Raw genomic sequence first — 19068 nt, forward strand, 5'->3', positions numbered from 1 at the left:
GTGTGAAGGACAGGCCACAGTCTCCAGGAGGATATTAGGCCAGTGTTCAGACTTCATCTACCAGCCCAGTGAAGGTAATGACTATTTTTGGAGCCGCTCAGCAACGTCTGAGTCTCCGCTCTGCTCTCCTCACATCTTCCCGCCTGCACAGGATGACAAGCTGAGAGTCTGTCATATAGGAAGGCTTAATTCCACTTGTCACTCAGTTGTCCAATTCTGCAGTGCATTTAAATCAAAGGCGAGTTTGTTTGAGTGCTATTATGAGCTATAATAGGGTTTGTGTGTGTGTACATGCACGCATATGTGCGCGTGCACGTGATGCTTTGTTGTAAAAGCCGGAACAAATATTCATTTATTCATTAAACACCAAGGCCATGAAGATCTGTTATGACACCCTTTCTGTAGCTGCTAATGGATTGAATTAATTCCTGCTATTAGCACCAGTCGCAAGCAGGTTTGTGTGTGTGTGCACATGTATATATGTCTGTGTGCGTGCACACATGCATTCCAAAGTAAACTATCTGCATATACAGATTTATGGGAGCCATCAGTGTGAGTGTTAAGTATGTAAGTTTGAAAACACATGTACATGTGGGAGTACTTGTACACCACTGTTCTTTGTGTATATATGTGTGTGTGTGTGCGCGCTTGTGTGTGTGCGCGTGTGTGCGTGTGTGTGCGTGCATGCATGCCCATTTGTGTACTTGTTTTCATGACACAGCCTACATCGGCGGAGCAGAGAAACATGGATGTCTGCTAGATTGACAGATAGAGAGATGGGAGAGTGCAGGAGAGGACGGTTGGATGGGGGAGAGAGGGATGAATATTGACTGATCAGTGGAAAGATTGACAGCCGGAGAATAATGGAAGCATTCAGACTCTGTCTTTTTTTTTCTTTCTTCTTGTTGCTAACTTTCCTGGCACACCTATTTTTGCCCTCCTACGCTACGAAGACTGCTCTTGAATTCTTGAAATGAGTTATTATCTGATATGCAGAATCCTGATGTGTTTATATCCGAGAGTAATTTACTGGAAACCCTTTCTGTCTTTTTGTTTGAGTGGCCGAGCCAGAGCAAAATACTTTCTGATACATGAAAACTGTATGAAACCTAATCACATTTCGTCTCTGTAATGAAATTCCATTGCAGTTCATATTTTGATTATCTTAGAATGCATTATCTGAGTGTAATTCACTGTCTGGCTATTATCTTGTTAGTATTTTTTCCACTTACCTTTAGTACTAACTCTATGCCCTTGGCTAAACAAGAGTCCTTTTCATGGAGACCAAGATTAAAATAGGGGAATATCCGATATTTCATGTTGTAAGTGTCAAAGAGCATTATAAAGAGGGAGAGGGTACAATCGGCTCAGCCCTGTCCAAATGAAATCTGCTGCTTTTCAGGACAGGACGAGGGGCAGCTGACCCTCTGTGCATCCTGTGTTCATGTGTGTGTGCGTGCTTTTGTTCACGGCTCCCCGTCTGTGTGACATGTGTTTCAGGGGGAACTTCGCTGGAGGAGCAAGTGCGAAGGATAAAGGACATCGAGGCCATCGAGAGTGATTCCTTTGTTCCTCAGGCTTTCAAATCATCCAGGGATGATATAAAGGTGCGTTCTGTCTCTCCTTTCTCCGCGTGCCCCTCACTCTCTCCATCTTTTCACTCCGTCTCTTATTGGATTTCCCCCTCTGCAATACTCTGCCGTCTGTCCAGAGACCGCCCAGACCAAATCAAACATTCCCATTCAGCGCCGTTTGTTCCAACCTGAGACGGTTTCATCAGACGCTCCACTGTTCGCCGCCTCCAAAGCGGCAGCACCCACACAAAAGCCACAGCAGGCAACAGCCATCTCTCTCTTTCTTTCTCTCACTCAGTCTCTCTGTGTGTGTGTGTGTCCCCCCCCCCTCTGGTTGTGCAGATGCAGACAAAACACAGAAGTCGTTATTGAAATGTTGCTGCTGTCTCTGAAGGAGCAGGAATTAGATTTGCTGCGGCTCATGGCTGTTTTGAAAAGATAGGTGACAACATGTGACAGCAAACCTGCAGACCGCTGGGACACGCCGTGGGAGAGTCTGACAAAGGTCAGCACCCGAGTGGCTGCGGCTTGGACGGGACAAAGTCAATCTGTCCTGTCCTGGACTCACTGTACAGATTGCACACAGGCAGTTTACTGGGCCTCCGAGTGTGAAGCCGCATTGATCCCCAAACTTTACTAGATTCAATCATGTAGTCGGGTTGTAGCTTTCATTGTTCTCACCTAGAGCAGATCTCCTGTATTGGAAAATGTCAAGTGTGTTCTCACATGTGTATAAAGTAAGATTTATACTGTAAAATAACCCAATAAAACATAGCAGAGATAAAGAGAAAAATTTAATTATCCCTTGAAATCAAAATAAATTATAATGTGAAGTTCAAAAAAGGAAGAGTTGTGCTTTATTCTAATCAGTTTCTTTAAACAAAATTGCTTCAATTGTTCATCATTTCAACTTTACTACGTTTTTTAAGGAAGCTGTGGTTTTTCATCTGTATCATAGTCGCAGATTTCTTAAGAAATCCATAGGATGGGTTCTTTTAGGAGGATTTAGTGTTAAATCACATCTGAAGCTGAATAGCTAAAAAGAAACATAACATACTCTAATGACTTCATGTAATCTGTTACTGACTTGGTTTAATCGAATATATCAGCCCCAATAACAGAATATACTGTATTTTGCAAATTTTAAGATGTTATTGTTTGACAATATATGATTATAAAGTTTGTTTGGTTTTAGCGTTAATAGCCATTCAGGTATGAGTTGATGACTGAATGAATTTTAAGCAGCTTTTAATGAGGAGAAATCAGTAAAACTGTTAAAATCCGCCTCAGTGCTTCTTCTAAGATTTGTTTATATTTCAAGCGAGTTGAATTCATTAGAAATGTATACTCAGCATATCATTCCCAAGAATTGCAATGACCACTTATGCTGTCTGATACTTGGCACATCCCCATACTTAATTAGCCAGTGTGTTTTATATCGCGCTCACTTTCTGCTGCTGCCAAATGAATTTTAAATAGATCTTTCCAACCGAGTAAACATTTGCTCTGGGGCTGGTATTGGTAGTGTTTGAAACATGAATGGACTTGGCAAAGTATTAATTTAGTTACTTCTTCTTCATCAAGTACAACAAGGAGAACAGGCCATCCTTCCAAATATAGCTTTAAGTCATACCCCCAGGGATGGAGGAGGAACCGTTCTCATGTTCCCCAGCGTTAGCGTCGACTCTACAGATGGTGAAATGGGGGGGGCAGGCAGCCTTCATCTTTACTTAGAGTCCTTTTCAGAAGAATCTCCCTGGCTGCAACTGTAACAAAATAATGTGGAGAACGTCGCTGCCCACCTGAGCTAACCTGTCACAAAGTGGATTCTGCCAAGGGTTTGAATATTTGAATAGTTACACGTTACAGCTTCAGAAATTACCAACATGAAGAAGACCCAATACACTTTAACTCATCTGGAGCCAGGCCTGTCATACCGCAGGTGCTGCTTTTGCCAAAGTCGACTCACTTGCACAAATTATAAGGTGCATGACATACAGCAAGTCCCAACTTTCTCAAGTTTTATTCTTTCACTGCCATCTCCTGGACAAATGTCATATTGCATTCTTCCCGTGTCCCATTTGATACTCATACTATTTGTACAAATATGTGTTTCTTTCGGTAATTGCAATAAAGCTGCAGATTGGGGAAGCAAAATATTTTACTAAGCTACTTTTGTACACTAACATCTTTCAATAGCTGTTCACTATTTTGGGTCTTTACTGTAATCGTCTTATTATTTTTTTAACATGGACATGCTACATACTGAAAAAACTGAGCTTTATTACCTCTGACTATGCGCTTATGTTTTGATCTGCGTCTTTTATTAAGTAGGTTTACACAAAAACTACTCAAAACCCCAAGGACCAACCCATTAAACCCATTTAATTTACGAGTGGATCCAGATGAGGGGGCTTATCCAGGAATTTCCTCTTAGGTTTGATATTATAAAAAAGTTTTTCAACATTTTCATAGTGAATAATTCAGGGACTCAAGTTTATGAGTGTGAGTAATTTGTTGAGGATCAAAATACAAATCCAGATCTACTGAGTGTCATTCTAGAAGTTATATCATCTTCCTCTGCACATATAAGTTATGTGATCATTTCTCCATATTAAAACTATTGTTGCTTCTGCTAAAAGACTAACAACTTTTTTGTTCTTTTTTTAACCATTTAAATGCTCATTTTAATCATGTTTCTTTCTTTTTTTTACAATAATAATAATAATAATACATTTTATTTGTATAACCTTTTTCAAGGAACTCAGACACTACATAGAATTTAGCAGAAAGACACTAAAACATTATCATACACTGAAAGCAGTTCTGAATAGGTGAGTTCTGAGTAGGGATTAGAAAGTAGGCAGGTCGGCTGAGTCTCTGATGTGCAACCCCCAGGTCCGATTCCTTTTTTTAAAACCTATTTAAAGACTTGAACATTAACTCGAATGTGCTCATTTTAATGATTGAGTGTTCTGTGTTTTGTGAGTGCAGACGGAGCCAGTTGAGGTGAAGCAGGAGTCACTGAGTGCAGATCCCAGGGACATCACTCTTCCCATGTCCATAGTATATGACGACAGTGACGCACTCGCCCATCCCAGTGTAAGTTCTCCCGCCCGTCAACTCTTTTATTGTGAGCTTTAGATTTCTCTGTTTACTTCGACATCCCACCAGGCTGTCCTGAAGCTCCATGACACACAAGCTCTAAAACTCTCGGAGCCAATCAGAACCCTCCAAGCCTCAGGTGCAGCTGAAAGTTTATCTCGCTTCTCGTCATTTTCTCTTTCTTCAGAGCATGGCGCTTGCTTTTATTGATCGGTGAATAAACTTTCTAAACTTTTTCTGTTTAAAGATGCCGCTGCATCTACCGACACCACCACTGTATACCCCACTCCTTCACATTCTGATACTGTGCGTCGTATCGTAAAGGATACTGCAGTGTGGCAGATTATAGCCTCCTAACATCACCACCTCCCGTGCCCGCAGACCAATGATGAAAAACGAGAAGGAAAACTTTAAACTCTAATAACGCTCCCTGGGGCTTCCCAGTCATCTGTCTCCACTGGGAAACTAAGTTATGTCCTGACGTATGCAGATAACCTCCTCACACACACTCACACACACCCACACTCTTACATATACACACACACACTCTCGCATCCACACACACTTACACATCCTCAGACAGGCTGATGTATGGCAGCAATATGCCCCAGGCGGGCCCCGCCACCGGCTCCAGCTCCAGCTCCACTTCCAATTAGAACAGATGAGTCCCATTAGCCCAGCCCAGATACTGTCATCCCACACACAGCCTCATTAGCACCGTGACACCAGCGCACGGCCGACAGACAAAAACTCACTGGTGTAGAATCTAACACACAGATAACATGCGGTGCCGCTGTAAGCAGCATAGGTTAGGAATGAGGGATTGACGCGGCTCTGCAATCTGCATAGTAATACACATTTCGTCGCATAGATGTACAGTGTATACACACAGCCAGCATGTCAACATTATCTCTCAGCCTCACACAAACGCACACACAGTGAATACAGCAACGATCTTCCAATTTCCCCCATATTTCTCGGAGCCTTGCTTCTCACTCTCATAGTCATTATGTTACTTCCCAATAAACAGATGCCTTCATTCATCAGAAACACTTGCTGCAGCAGTTTTATAGCCCTCTTACAATCAATATCATCACTGCTGCTGATGTACTGATGTGAACACCAGTCACGTGCAGAGCTGAGCGCTCACCACGCTGACGCACTCCAAGGCTCCATAGGTTTGAACTGAAGGGTTTTCAGTTCAGTGAGTTTGTGAGAAGATAAGAAAATACCAGGATGACATGGAGGACACGACGGACTTCACTGTGTCCGATGTGTGACTCCACACTGAAGTCATGTGAGGGTCAATGCACTCACAGCCCTGTGTCAGGTTCATGGACTCGGGGGGAAACATGGCTCATTCAAGTTTGTAAGAGACTGTTAAAATAGTTTGCTGTATTAATTCGATCGGTGATTAGTCGACATGCGGTCGCACAATCATTTCCCAGTTTGGGATCAATAAAGTCTCTCCATCTATCTTTCTAATAGCTTAGGTCATTTTTCAAGTAAAATCACCAGCTATTGTTTGATTCCACGTTGTCTCATGTATGTGACAATGTGATATAGCTGCTTTTGAATCAACCTTTAGGTTTTTCATAATTTTTTAAGTTTAAAGAACGAAATCTAGAAGTTATTAATATATTTTTGGTTTGTCCTACACACATTTATATATATATCCACAACTGTTTTTTGTCATATACTTTTCCATTAAATTCTTATCAAATAAAACTTCACAGAGTTGAATAATGGGCCCGAGCCATTGTTTGTTTCCGAGCTGATGTTCACACACACACACACACATCAATGGTGAAGGTGTCCTGTAGTCCCTGGGTTTTTCTGTACCTCTGTCTGACAGACACTAATTAATCTTCTCTACGCTCTCCTGTAGTTATTCATGGACAAAGAGAAGGCAGAGGAGCTGTGGCTCAACCGACTGGTCTCATTGCGACAGGAGAGGCTCATGGGAAGTCCTGTGACCTGAAAGACACGAGACAATCCAGAAGAAACCTTCCCACTTCCTGGAAACGTTCAATCCACATCTACATTCGCTCAGTCGAGTTGGCTTCCATCATAGCTCAACCACTGACTATTTCTTAATACATTTTATAAGGACATTAAAAACTTATTTTTTCACCCTTCCACTAATTTCTCTCACCTTTTTAAGAAGTTAAGAAAAACCTTTGGTCCTGATGTGTTTTTTATTTTATTAATGTTAATGTAATTTAGTGAAAGTTCTTCATTTGGCTTCATTTTGTTGCTACGGTCAGATGAAATGATGTTTTACTGTGTAGATGTAGCATTTGGTACATTTTTGTCTTTTGTAATCAACTCAGTGAATAAAGCTTGCTTAGATTTTTGAATGGAAAATGTCTTGTGCTTTATGAGGAGAATTGTGGAGATAAAGTAAGATTTCAATTTTATCTTTAGATACAGATAAATGAGTCACTAGTCTGACCATATCTCTCTGGACAGACTCTGATTGGAGTTAAATATCTTCTCACCTGCTCTATAAGTCCATTCTTAAATGTATTGAGGCTTTAATAAATAACTACAAGTTGTGGTTTGATCCATTCAGGCTTTAATTACATAGTAGTCAGATAAAAGTAAAAAGTACAATGTTTTGTTGTTAAATGTATTAGGTGATTTGTATTTCAAAAAAATAAATAGCTTACATTAGGTTAACTTGTCATTTACCTATGTTGGTAAAAATGTCTAAAACCAGTCTAAGACTCATACACCAGTCCAAGGAAAAGCCGACTCAACAGCTCCCTTCATGGGCAACATCTTTCGACCACCATATACCTACCATCTATCTGTATCTTTATCTATAACTATAAGTGAAAGCAAAGAAAATGTTAACATACAGGTGATGTATATCAACCCATTTCAAGAGGGTTTTTTGCACAATTTAAGGACGGCCTTGCCCCCATCATCGTGCACTGCAGCTAGACCACAGATGCCTTAATTTTTCATCCATAACATGAAATAAAGACAAGTACAAGAGTTCCATTTAGATTTTTTAGGAGCATATGCAGATACATACACAATCTAGTACACATGCATATATGCATTCTATTGTAGTACCACATTAGTCCACTAGGTTGCAGGCATATGCAGCATTTGACTTTGCTAAATATCTGAAAACTGAGGAAACTCATCTGTCTCTGAACCTTGTTTCCTTTCTAACTTCAACCAGTTTGTGTTCAGAGTCACTGTTTCTCACTCACAGAGGAAGTCAACACCATCCTCAGAGCTCTGCCCAAGTGAAACCAGTATGATCCAGATCAGCCTCCAGTCTGACCCTGAGCCCAGACTCTCACACTCAGACTTTAATTAGTTTTTCTCTCTATTATTTGTGATTGATGATGTTAATTGTTGTGATCATGTTCTTTCTGTCCGTGAGGTGAAGCCTTCAAACCTAATGTCACGTAAAAAGAAATGAAAAATAACGCGCTAAAAGAAAACTTTAAAGGAATGTAAGGAATCACAAAGGCATAGATCTGATTTTACATGTTTGGGGCCCAAGCGCGATGTGTTCAGGGACACACAGAGTGTAACATTCTTTGAAATACTTGGATGAGAAAGAAAAAATAAATTAAGAGAAAATTAAACTAAATGTCCCATTAGACATTAACCCACACTTTTAACCTCAAATCACTCTGGAGTCCAGGTTCATTCGTCCTCAATTTGTCTGTTTAGCACTTTTTTAAAACACATATGTATGTTTTCTTTTTTCAGCTGTAAGTCAGACGTCTCTTTTTGTCGATTTAACAAATGATATAGTGATCAGAACACATATTAAAAGAAAAAAAGAGAAGAGAAAAATACTATTTAAAAAAAATCAATGATGTATAAAAGACGTACTTTCACTTATTCATGTCTTAGTTTTTATAGTTTGATATAAGTAATTAAAGAATAATACTATAGCTATAATAGTTAAGAGATCTGACAGCATGTCAATATCCTGTTTATTTTCAGCCTTGTTTTGTGTGCCACTAAGGCCATTACTCTAACACATGTCAGTTTCGAAGGTCTCGACATGGTCAGCAAAGTGAGACATTCTGAGAAGTGATCCTGTCACAGCTATGTCCATGTTTCATAAGGAAGTCCACACATGCGTGCTGCCTCACAGAGGGTGCAGCTGTGTTTTTATTTATATAGCGCGTTTACCAACGCTACAAGTTACATTACATAGGTTGAAAAACACAGAAAGCAAATAAAAGCATATGAGTAAAAGTTGCAAGATAGAAACCTTTAATCACATATTACAAACCGTTGTGAAGAGGTAGGTTTTAAGTCATGTTTTATAGGTGGACAGTTTTCTCTGATTTGCTTTGTCTAATATGAAATCTGATATGAAATCATTGTCCTATTGACAACTGATATGAAATCATTGTCCTATTGCTATTAGAAGATCTCTTAAAGGGATAGTTCACCCAAAATTGAAAATTCACTAATTATCTACTCACCACTATGCCGCTGGAGGGGTGGGATTGAGTCCTCAAAACACCTATGGAGTTTCATCGGTAAACAGCTTTGCAGCCAAATCCAATACAATTGAAGTAGATGACGACCACTTATTAAGACAAAAACAACAGAAAAAAAAACAGAAAATGTATGCTTACTGCTCCTGTGGTGTCATCCAAATGTCAGTAAGCCCCGACATTCAAATTCTACTCAAACGAGGTCATTTACATTGTATTTGAAGCCTAAATGTCCTCACGTTCGTGAAGCTCGAGCCTCGTGACAACATCTCGGGTCTAGTCGAATTTGAATGTTGGGCTTTACGGACATTTGGATGACAGCACACGAGCAGTATAGAGGCATTGGCAAGTGGTCATCATTTACTTCAACTGGCTTGGATTTGGCCTCAACGCTGTTTACCCCTGAAACTCAAAAAGTGTTCCACTTCACCCTAGGGGCTCCATTGGCATAGTGGTGAATGAGTGAATTTTCATTCTTGGGTGACCTTTCCTTTTAAAGTACTGTCAGTGTAAATGATGGAGGATACAGTCTTTTAGTAGAATACAAATCTCTCTTTGTGTTTCTATGGAAGAAGGACAATGATACATTTAATAATAATACATTTGTTTTGTTTAGCGCTTTTAAAATGTTCCACAAAGGGACTTAACATGGTCAAACCAGTCTATGGGTCAAACCAGTGGCAGCTCAACATGAGTTGGACCCTAATGAGTCGGACTGGGCTCTTGTTCTCTCATTACCTCAGTGAGCTCATCTTTTTAAAGATGTTTCTTCTCTGCTTCTCACTGCATGCACACTTCTACACTGTCGTTGCCGTGGCAGCCATCCACAACATACAGCGCGCGGACAGATCCTGTTCGAAGCTGCGAATAACCAGCCAATCGGAGACCCGCATTCTTAACCACGTGGTGTCCGTCGGAGAGGCAGTAGACGAGCTCCTCCTCCTCTCCTCCTCCTCCTCCTCCATAGTAACGGCACGGAGCAGCGGAGCCGCAGCACCTGTGGCGCTCACGGACTATTTCTTTTAAAAACCTTTTAAAACTTTTGAAACCCGTCTTTTAGTTCACAGCCTCAGATCAGGTGGAGATGTTCAACAGTAACTTCCGGGACTTTGACGATGACCCGTTCTTCTCGTGAGTGTCTGAACTGGTTTATTAACGTCTGGTTTGCACAGAGCGTCAGTTTGACTCAGTGCGGAGCCACAGAGCCATAATTAGCCAAACAGTCCAAAGAAAAGTTATAATAATGTTGAAGCTGAAAAAATCAATTTATAAATTTTAGTTTGAAGATAAACCAGAAAGTTTCGTGTAAATCCCAGTTTGTTGTGTTTTCTTTGGCACCAACTGCTGTAACTTGTGAAGTAATGATAACATACACTTCCACCTACATTGAAGTAGAGATCCCATCACATTGATCATCTGTTTCCACCACATTGAATTAGCCTTCGTGGTTTTATTATCATTCATACACTGGTTTTTGTCATATATTCAATACTAAGCTTAAAAGTTGAATTAACCTGTGTAACTTCATGTTCATGCATGTGTTTGTACTAAACGCTTGATTCGTGTTTTTATTTTTACATTTTAGAAAATAAGTTAAAAAAATGCAGTATCAATAAAATAGAGAGTTATTTGTAATTGATCTTTCTGAATAACTGTACTGACTGTACTGAACTTGCTGCATGAGTGAACTCCTGCTGATGGGCCACCTGACCCCAGGCCTGTGTGAGGCTGGCTGATATTATTTTGGGCTTGCTTCTTATTTCAGTGTGTTGTTCTCAATGAAGAGCTGCTGTAGAAGTCAGGAGCTTTTCTCAAATACAAAAACTTAGTGCTCAGTGTTCAGACGTTTTCATGATTTACACATCTCGCAACATCTTCTTCATGAGTAAAAACTGGTATCCCATAATAAAGACTGTACTTCCTCCTCTTCTCCAATAGGGATCCGTTCCGGGCTCACCGGGAACACATGAGGCACATGATGCGGAGCTTCTCTGAGCCGTTCGGCGGGTCCTTAATGCCCAGCCTGACTGATGGGAGGAGTCGGGGTCACGACATGGCGGAGCATGCTGGCTCGTCCCTGGCACTGAGGGATGATCACAGGGTGAGAAACACTCATTTGACTTGTTTGTGTACTTGTGGACTCAAGTGATGACCATTAACGCTCTACACGGAGTGTGTGACAGGATACATGTGTGTGTGTATCCACGACTGACAAATCGACATGCTTATCATTCGGGTCTATCTGGGATAAAGGATGAAGCCCATGCGTCAACAGTTCACCTCTACATCTTAGGTCCCTCTCTGTCCTCTGCTCGTGGGCTTTTAACCACCGATGATTAGTGTTTAGAGGAAGCGCTAAGTTTACTGAGGTTATAGTGGATTCTGGCCACTGGCCGCGTAACTGGAGCACCACTCACTGAGGTATGGGGATCATGTGATTTTCTAGTTTAGTAGAAGGGCAACCCCCTTGGCCTCTCTGGACAGTTATATCTGGCCCAGAGGAGCCCTATATATAGTGCATTGTTCCACTGACACACTGCTTTCTTGCGCGTACACATGCAGACTTCTTCAACACCCGCACCAATAGGACCCCGGAGAATTGTGCTCGGCTCAGCTGAGAGGAGCTGCTGCTGAAAATAACTGTTTACTTTAATATTATTCTTGCTGGCCCAAGTCGTTTAAAAAGATAGTTTAAATATAGCTGCTCCCCCCTGAGTCTTTGAATGATGTTAAACGGTATAAGAATACGACTCTAAAGGCCTAAAGGCTCGACTTGCTATTTTGGATATAGATCTCATGGTTAGAAAGTTCCTCTGGAGAGGTTGTTTACCGATGTGAGGTTAAGTCAGGTAGCTCTTTTCTCCCGGAGTGCACCCGTTAACCTTTCGCAGATCCCCCCCCCCCCCCTCCACTTCTTATTTATCCCTGCTAAGTCAAACTTTGTCCCTGTCACCTGCTGTGATCCCTCTACCTCATGGGAGCCTGTATATTTATCCTTAATTATGACTTACATCAGAAGCCTGCCCTTGACTGCCAATAGCCCGCTTTCTCTTTATTAGCATCATGCCGCTATCTTGCTAATACCGGCTGAGGAGGGGCTCCGAGTGGTTTGACTAATGACCTCATTGACAGTCGGTGAAATGGAGCGACACTGTAAAACTTCCATCTAAACAAGTTGTTTCATCTAATATCAGGAGACGTTTTAGTTGTGTGTTTACAGTTTGTATCACAGAAATCAGGCACATTTAACAGGATCAGTCTTGTGGTGCCCAGCAGTGCTCGGGGGGGGGGGGGGGGTGAGGCTCTGGAGCTGTGTTTGCGTTGTAAAGACGTGTGTGCGGATGTCATGGACACTCTTGTTTTCTCATTGTTGCTCTCTCGGTCCATCTGTCTGGCAGAATGTGCCTTGGCAGTGCCGGTGCATTAGCAGCTACATGACAGACAGCCCGGGCTCATCAGACTGCTCTCCTATATCACAGGCACAGATGTTACACACAAATAAAAAACCACGTACACACACATTCAGTATACTTGCAAGAACAATTACACACACGCTGGCATGCGGGTACATGCACACTGACACACACACATTGGCCATATAATGCTGGCAGCCATTAGCATTCAGTTCCCAGTGGAAAATAAGCCCCTTCTTACATCCCAAGCCTGTTGTGAGTGCTCACATTTCCCAGTCTCTTGCCAATACCCACTATCGGGTTCATATCACCTTCCAGTGCACTCATTCATCTGGGCCCTTGTTTATTTAAGAGCTGTCAAATGCCAATCATTATGAGTTACATATATTTTCGTTGATTCTGTTCAAATGAGCAGGACTGGTGGCTCTAGGTGGAGGTGATATCAGATTTTGTTGTATATTTATGTCAGCGTTTCCTGCTGCTCTGGATGCAGCTTGAAATTCTGAAACCTAAATTCACGCTAACTCCTTGTTGATGCATCACTTTCCAGGATCTGTGCATTTGAAGCACGACCTCACTTTTCCTTTTCAAGTATGAATCATGTCTAAAGTACATGTGCCCTAACCCACAGCTCCCTAAGGAGCAGGAGCAGCCTGCTTCAGACAGCACAGTGGCAGGGTCAGTATCAGACTGGGAGAGAGACCTGCAGTAATCCAGACAGACTCAAATAATGTATTTTGCAGCCTCAAACGCTCCTCTGCACAGACCCAGTCTAAATATATGCCAGCAGATATGTAACTGACATTTATTAGTTCATAGATGCCACTCTGAGATAAAATAGGCTGCGCGGCTTCATACATGCTGGTCAGGAGCGTTTTACATCAGTTTGACCTTTGAAAGGAGCTGAGAGAGCAGCTTTGGACTCCTCGACCCCCCGTCAGGTCCGCCCAGCCCACCACAGCCTTCCTAGAATGAAGCTCAGTTTCAGTGTTAAACCCGCGCTAATCTCTGGCAATGCGACCCAATTACGCATGGAACACAAGTCATTCAACACCCCACTGATTATGCACAATACCCCTTACTAATCACGCCCCCACAAAACACACACGGCGTCGGCTGCTGGGATGCTTATCCAGGGCCGCAGGGTCATAAACACCTGCAGCTTTTGGCTCAGAGAATACGGAGTGTGACTAAAGGCTGCAGGCTGCTCCCCCCCCTCACCGGCCTGTCACTCCTCAGTGGCGGTGGGGTTCATGGCCTTGAAGGGTTTCGCTTAAGGTCATGTGGAGGGCTTAGTGGCCGATGTAAGACAACCTAACAACTTATTGGCAACAACCTTAACAAAAGTATGCTTGAGAGAGAGAGAGAGAGAGAGAGAGAGAGAGAGAGAGAGAGAGAGAGAGAGAGAGAGAGAGAGAGAGAGAGAGAGAGAGAGAGAGAGAGAGAGAGATGAGAGAGAGAGAGAGAGAGAGAGAGAGAGAGAGAGAGAGAGAGAGAGAGAGAGATCCATGCTGTACAAACACAATGCTGTGTCGTGTTGCTAAACTGATATGGTTTGATTCCTCAGGACATGAGCCGGTCATTGATGCCGTTTGGCAGTACTGACAGCACGGTCAGTAGAGTCAGCTGTCATGAGTTTCTCATTTACAAATGTACTGACCATGTGCACGCTCTAATTCAATAACTATAATAATGACTCAGCCTGTGATGTGGTGACACAGGGTTTCCTCTACATTTACTCCAAACCTACACTATCAGGACAATATGTACACAATATTCTGTTATTTCTCATTTTATCTCTGGTGATTTCACTGGAAACAAGTCGGACGTGTTAATATGTGTGACCTCAAGGCAGGTTAAGATATATTTGTGGTTCAATGTTAGTGTTGTCCAGGGTCCAGGACATCTGATCCATATAGACGCATCACATTTAAATATAAAACTTGCTATGAGAGTGACATGTAGTTTGCCTGTAACCTGTCAATACACCCTGAACAAGCTACTCACACGGCTCCCACACGGTGACCAGAGTGTGGAATAACCAGTCGCTTGTTTTCTGAGATTTGCACAATCTAATACACATCGTTGTCAATTTCATTCACATAACAAAATACTTTTAAAACAAGGTTTATCATTGACAACACGGTCAGGTTTCTAAAGAATAAAACAGCCATCTTTGAATTCTCTATGAAGGCTTGCTGCAGCTCCATTAACACTGTGTGTATTTGTGTGCCGCACTTGGTCTCTACTTTCTGGTGATACACGTCACTGGGTCACATATGTATGAAGTGATAAAATGTGAATGTCGTTACAATGTCCCAGACAGCACACATGTAAGACACATTTAGCATGCTGCCCTCTGCATGCACCGTGTGTTTATACACATGAGAGAGTGGTTCACGAGCTGATAATGCCCGATGGCCCAGGGCCTGCTTCAAACACGGGTTTAACAAACTCTGAGGCTAACACTGCAACCTCAGATGGTAAACCAGAACAGCTGATCACAGTCACTCCAATCACCTCCAAGCATGTGATTGTTGAACGGAAAAAAAGGCATCATCAATGGAGCTCTGAAATGGTGATTCACCGTGGCAGCCCGTAAAGAGCAGAGCTTTTAACCCAGTGGAGCTACAGAGATGAATGTGTCGCATTCGTGTTTTAAAAATTGCAACAGCTGCAGCAGGAAAAAGGTCAATACGTTATTAACATGATTACTTTTTATTACTGCTCTGATGTTGACATTTTGGGACAGATTCTGGGGGATAAAGGGGTGGAGCCGTGGTATCGAGGTCCTGCTATATGTTAACTCACTAAATCCTCTTCTGAAACGGGTCCCCGGTGACACAGGCATTAAATTCTACCGGCATTTGACCAAACTTCTTCTTTTGTGTTGGTGCAGGACATGATGAGGAACCCTTTTAGCGTGTTCGACAACGTGAGGACCAACATGAGGAACAGGATGCAGGACACTCAGCTAAACTCTGTCAGTTTATTCTTAGGATTTGTTCCTACTCTCGTTTTTGTTGCTTTCCCAGCCTGTTGTGACACATGAACTGTAGTTTCTTAACAATGTGTTTATCTGTGTGTTTGTGCGTGTTTCAGGAGAACATGTCCAAAGGTTCAAACACTCACTCGTTCAGCTCCTCGTCAGTCATGACATACTCCAAGGTTGGAAATGAGCCGCCCAAAGTCTTTCAGGCAACCTCGTCGACACGCCGTGCCCCTGGAGGGGTGAGTCCTCCATCAGATATGTTTCAGTATTACTCCAGTATCATTGTCCATTAGAGCACAGGTCAATACACTGAGCTTGGAGAAGTAAATATGTTGAAGGCTCACTTATCTCTCTGTATCCCTCTTGAGTGCTCGTGGTGATCAGTTCCCCCTGTTCCATCAAAGTGTACTATAAATCATTTTAGAGATTCTTCTTGGATCCACTGAGGTCTCTGATTGGTTTGTTAATGTTTCAATCACCAGATCAAGGAGACCCGGCAAGCGGTTAAAGACTCTGAGAGCGGTCTGGAGAAGATGTCCATCGGCCACCACATCCAAGACAGGGGCCATGTTGTTGAAAAGAAATACAACAAGAAAACAGGAGAGAAGGAACTCAACCAGGACTTTCAGAACTTGGATGAATGTACGTTGACGTGGTAGAGTTGTTGCAGTTGCTAGGCACGGTTGATTTATAATTGTAGAGGGTCCAGCACATACATCTATACATAGATGAAAGATGCTTCTACACTTCCTGCCTTTGTACAAAAATTAAGCGAAAGTATCCAGGACACGGGTACAACTTCGGTATAAAAATCAAACCTACCAGAAACAATAAACCGAGTGATAGGAACTACATAATTGAGAGAAACGATTTTTGGGAAAAAATTAATTTAACATGTACTTAGTTAGTTTGGTCCATGTTCCGTCCACTAACCCAGAGGAGGTGGGGTTTATAACCTATACTGCAGCAAGCCACCAGGGGGCTATCAAGATGACTTGGCTTCTCTTTTGAGGAGCTGTCATGTCATCGATCTATATATACAGTCCAATAATCCAGCCCTTGAACCCAGCACTGTCCCATTATAAAAACATCTACTGTGTCATTTGATCCTGTTTCTCCACCCGCAGCTGAAGCACAGTCTTTTGACGATGAGTGGCAGGAGGAGTTGACCAAGTTCAAGCCGTCTGTCCCCGTGTCTCGTCTGGAAGAAGCTCGGCCCCGTGTGGTTCACCCGGCCGCCCTCACAGGTCCCGAGGACGCCCACAGGTCAGTGTGCTGACGACAGGTCAGGAATCTGCAGATCAGGATCACATGACAAACCATTGGCAAGCGACTAATAGCAAACATATGCAGTACATTTTGCTGAGTATAGTGTTCTCGTGTTATGATACTGCTGTTAATGAACTGCGATTGTTTTCATCTTCCTCAGAGACCAGTCAAAGGGCAAAGCTGAGGGTAGACGCAACATGAAAGGCTCGGGCTCGACAAAGCAGTGAAACCATCTGTTTCTGTGCTCATTAAAGTCTTTCAGGCATCATGCAGTACACACTGGTGCTCTGTGTACACACACACACACACACACACACACTCAGACACACACACACACACACACAGGTTCATCAACAAGGTAAACAGGATCAGAAGGCACTGACCTAGAATCTGAAATATTTAACTGACTGTACATTGTGTATTGCTGCTGCTCATTTTTCCGAATCCTCATGCACAATATGAAAATCCTCCTGCTGCTGATTAAGACCTGCTGTAGATGGCTGCCCCCTTACACTGGACATTAATTCAGATCTTTCAGGGATCACATTTCTCCTCTCTCACTGTTAAAGGAGACATATGATGCTTTGTCCGTTTTGCCCTACCAATACCTTCCTGACATAATGCATGGCTAGCGGCTTGTGTAGCACGCCCCCCCTAACAAAGCCAGGTAGAGCGAGAGTAGGGGCCGACTTTTCCTGCATGTGCTGGAAGCAGTTGACTTATCACAATAGAGTGACCGAGCTGGCCAATCAGAGCAAACTGGGCTTTACCAGGCGTTTGCTGAAAAGAGAAGCTGCCGCAATGGAAAGTACGAGGAAGGTGATGTGGGAGCTGAACATTCTAAACAGCCTGTAAACTTTCTATAAGTAATAATCCAGAGAAAAAAGATGAACCTGAATATGTCTCCTTTAATATTTCGAGCCTTAGCACCTTTCACACTTAAAATTTCTTTAATTCATAGAAATAGCTTAAGGAGTTTGGTAAGGTACTAAAATTATCTAAAGTCCTATGAAAGGCTTTGGACAATACTAACTTGAAATATATGTGACATAGTATGTTGGCAACAAGTTAAAGGCTCATTAGTATTTCTGAGGTTCTAGTGATTTTGAAACACATTTTAATAGACTCATAAGATCATAAATGTGAGGCCATGGGCCCTGTGTATACCATTAGACATAAACAGTCAAACAGCAATGTATAATTATCATTGTGGATCAGATGAATATAACTTGCTGTAGGTGAGATAATCGTATGAGGTCATCTGTTTCTCACATTGTCATTTTCATACTGAAACAAGACATAAATTAAGTAATATCAAGTTTTTGAAATTCACTAAAGCACTTAGACAATATCTCAATTGTCTTTTTGTAATTATATTGTCTAGTACCTGATGTTCTCGATAGATGTATTTTATCTGCTGTAATCTTTGTAAAAAGAAAAATAATAATCGTCCCTTTTTATATATTGTTACTTTGGTTTCTCTACTTTTTCATCTGATGAACTGTGCAGCGTAGCAACATCTGGATTATTTTCAATAATTCAAGCTTTGTTCTTGTATATTTGTTTTCAAGGTTTTCAAACCAAAGTCCTGTGTCAACACAGACTATCGTCTGATATTAAAACATGTGAAAACACTGAGATTAATCTGGTGTTTTGTTTTTAATCAGCACCGAACCTGGTTCTTGGTTCAGGTTGAGATTCACTGATAAGGAAGCAAAAAAACATAATAACTGCTCTTCAACTCTGTATGTTACTGTAGGTCTCGAGGTTCATGAGAGTGTGAGCCCGCGCTGTGCTGCCTGTCAGTAACCCAGGGTAGTATTTTGGGCTCTAAGCACTTGTCAGTAGCTCAGATTGGTCTGAGATGTTACACAGCTGCGAGCCCAACATGTTCCCCTCTCACGTGCTCCTGTATCGGACTTCATTAATCCCTCGGCTTCAACATATGATCAGAGGGAATCGAGGAGCCTCTGACAAATATATGGCTGAACATGGCATCGTGTTTGAACTGCGTCTTAATTCAGTCCAGGAACACAAAGCCCAAGGGACAAGGGGTGATTAGTGTTGTGTTTCCTGCCTCTTTGGTACGTTTATGTAACATTGAAGATAAGATTAGAATAAACGTCTCAGGGTGGTAAACTGTGGTCTAACTACTCAGCTGTAATTATGTAGTATACTGTTGCAGTAGAGAATAGGCTACACTCTGCAAATACTTTTACTTTTCAATCTCT

General features: G+C 42.1%; 2 protein-coding genes across 2 annotated transcripts in view; both read left to right on the forward strand.

Annotated features, from left to right (window-relative positions):
* The window catches only part of rsrc1 (arginine/serine-rich coiled-coil 1), a 116696-nt gene extending 109457 nt beyond the window's left edge, over positions 1–7239 (forward strand). Inside the window, exons 8-10 of the mRNA XM_053423605.1 lie at positions 1501–1607; positions 4569–4676; positions 6568–7239. Of these exons, the coding sequence (XP_053279580.1) occupies positions 1501–1607; positions 4569–4676; positions 6568–6660 (308 nt within the window). The 3' untranslated portion in view covers positions 6661–7239. The remainder of the gene's footprint in view (positions 1–1500; positions 1608–4568; positions 4677–6567) is intronic.
* Positions 7240–10134: 2895 nt separating this feature from the next.
* Positions 10135–18477, forward strand: mlf1 (myeloid leukemia factor 1). Its single transcript, XM_053422360.1, has 7 exons — positions 10135–10294; positions 11102–11264; positions 15476–15559; positions 15679–15807; positions 16051–16210; positions 16696–16834; positions 16998–18477. Exons 1-7 carry the CDS (start codon positions 10248–10250, stop codon positions 17062–17064), a joined length of 789 nt encoding a protein of 262 aa, XP_053278335.1. The 5' UTR covers positions 10135–10247; the 3' UTR covers positions 17065–18477.
* The last annotated feature ends 591 nt before the right edge of the window (positions 18478–19068 follow it).

The sequence above is a fragment of the Pleuronectes platessa genome, chromosome 5 (assembly GCF_947347685.1).
Source record: "Pleuronectes platessa chromosome 5, fPlePla1.1, whole genome shotgun sequence".
In the NCBI taxonomy this organism is placed as follows: Eukaryota; Metazoa; Chordata; class Actinopteri; order Pleuronectiformes; family Pleuronectidae; genus Pleuronectes; species Pleuronectes platessa.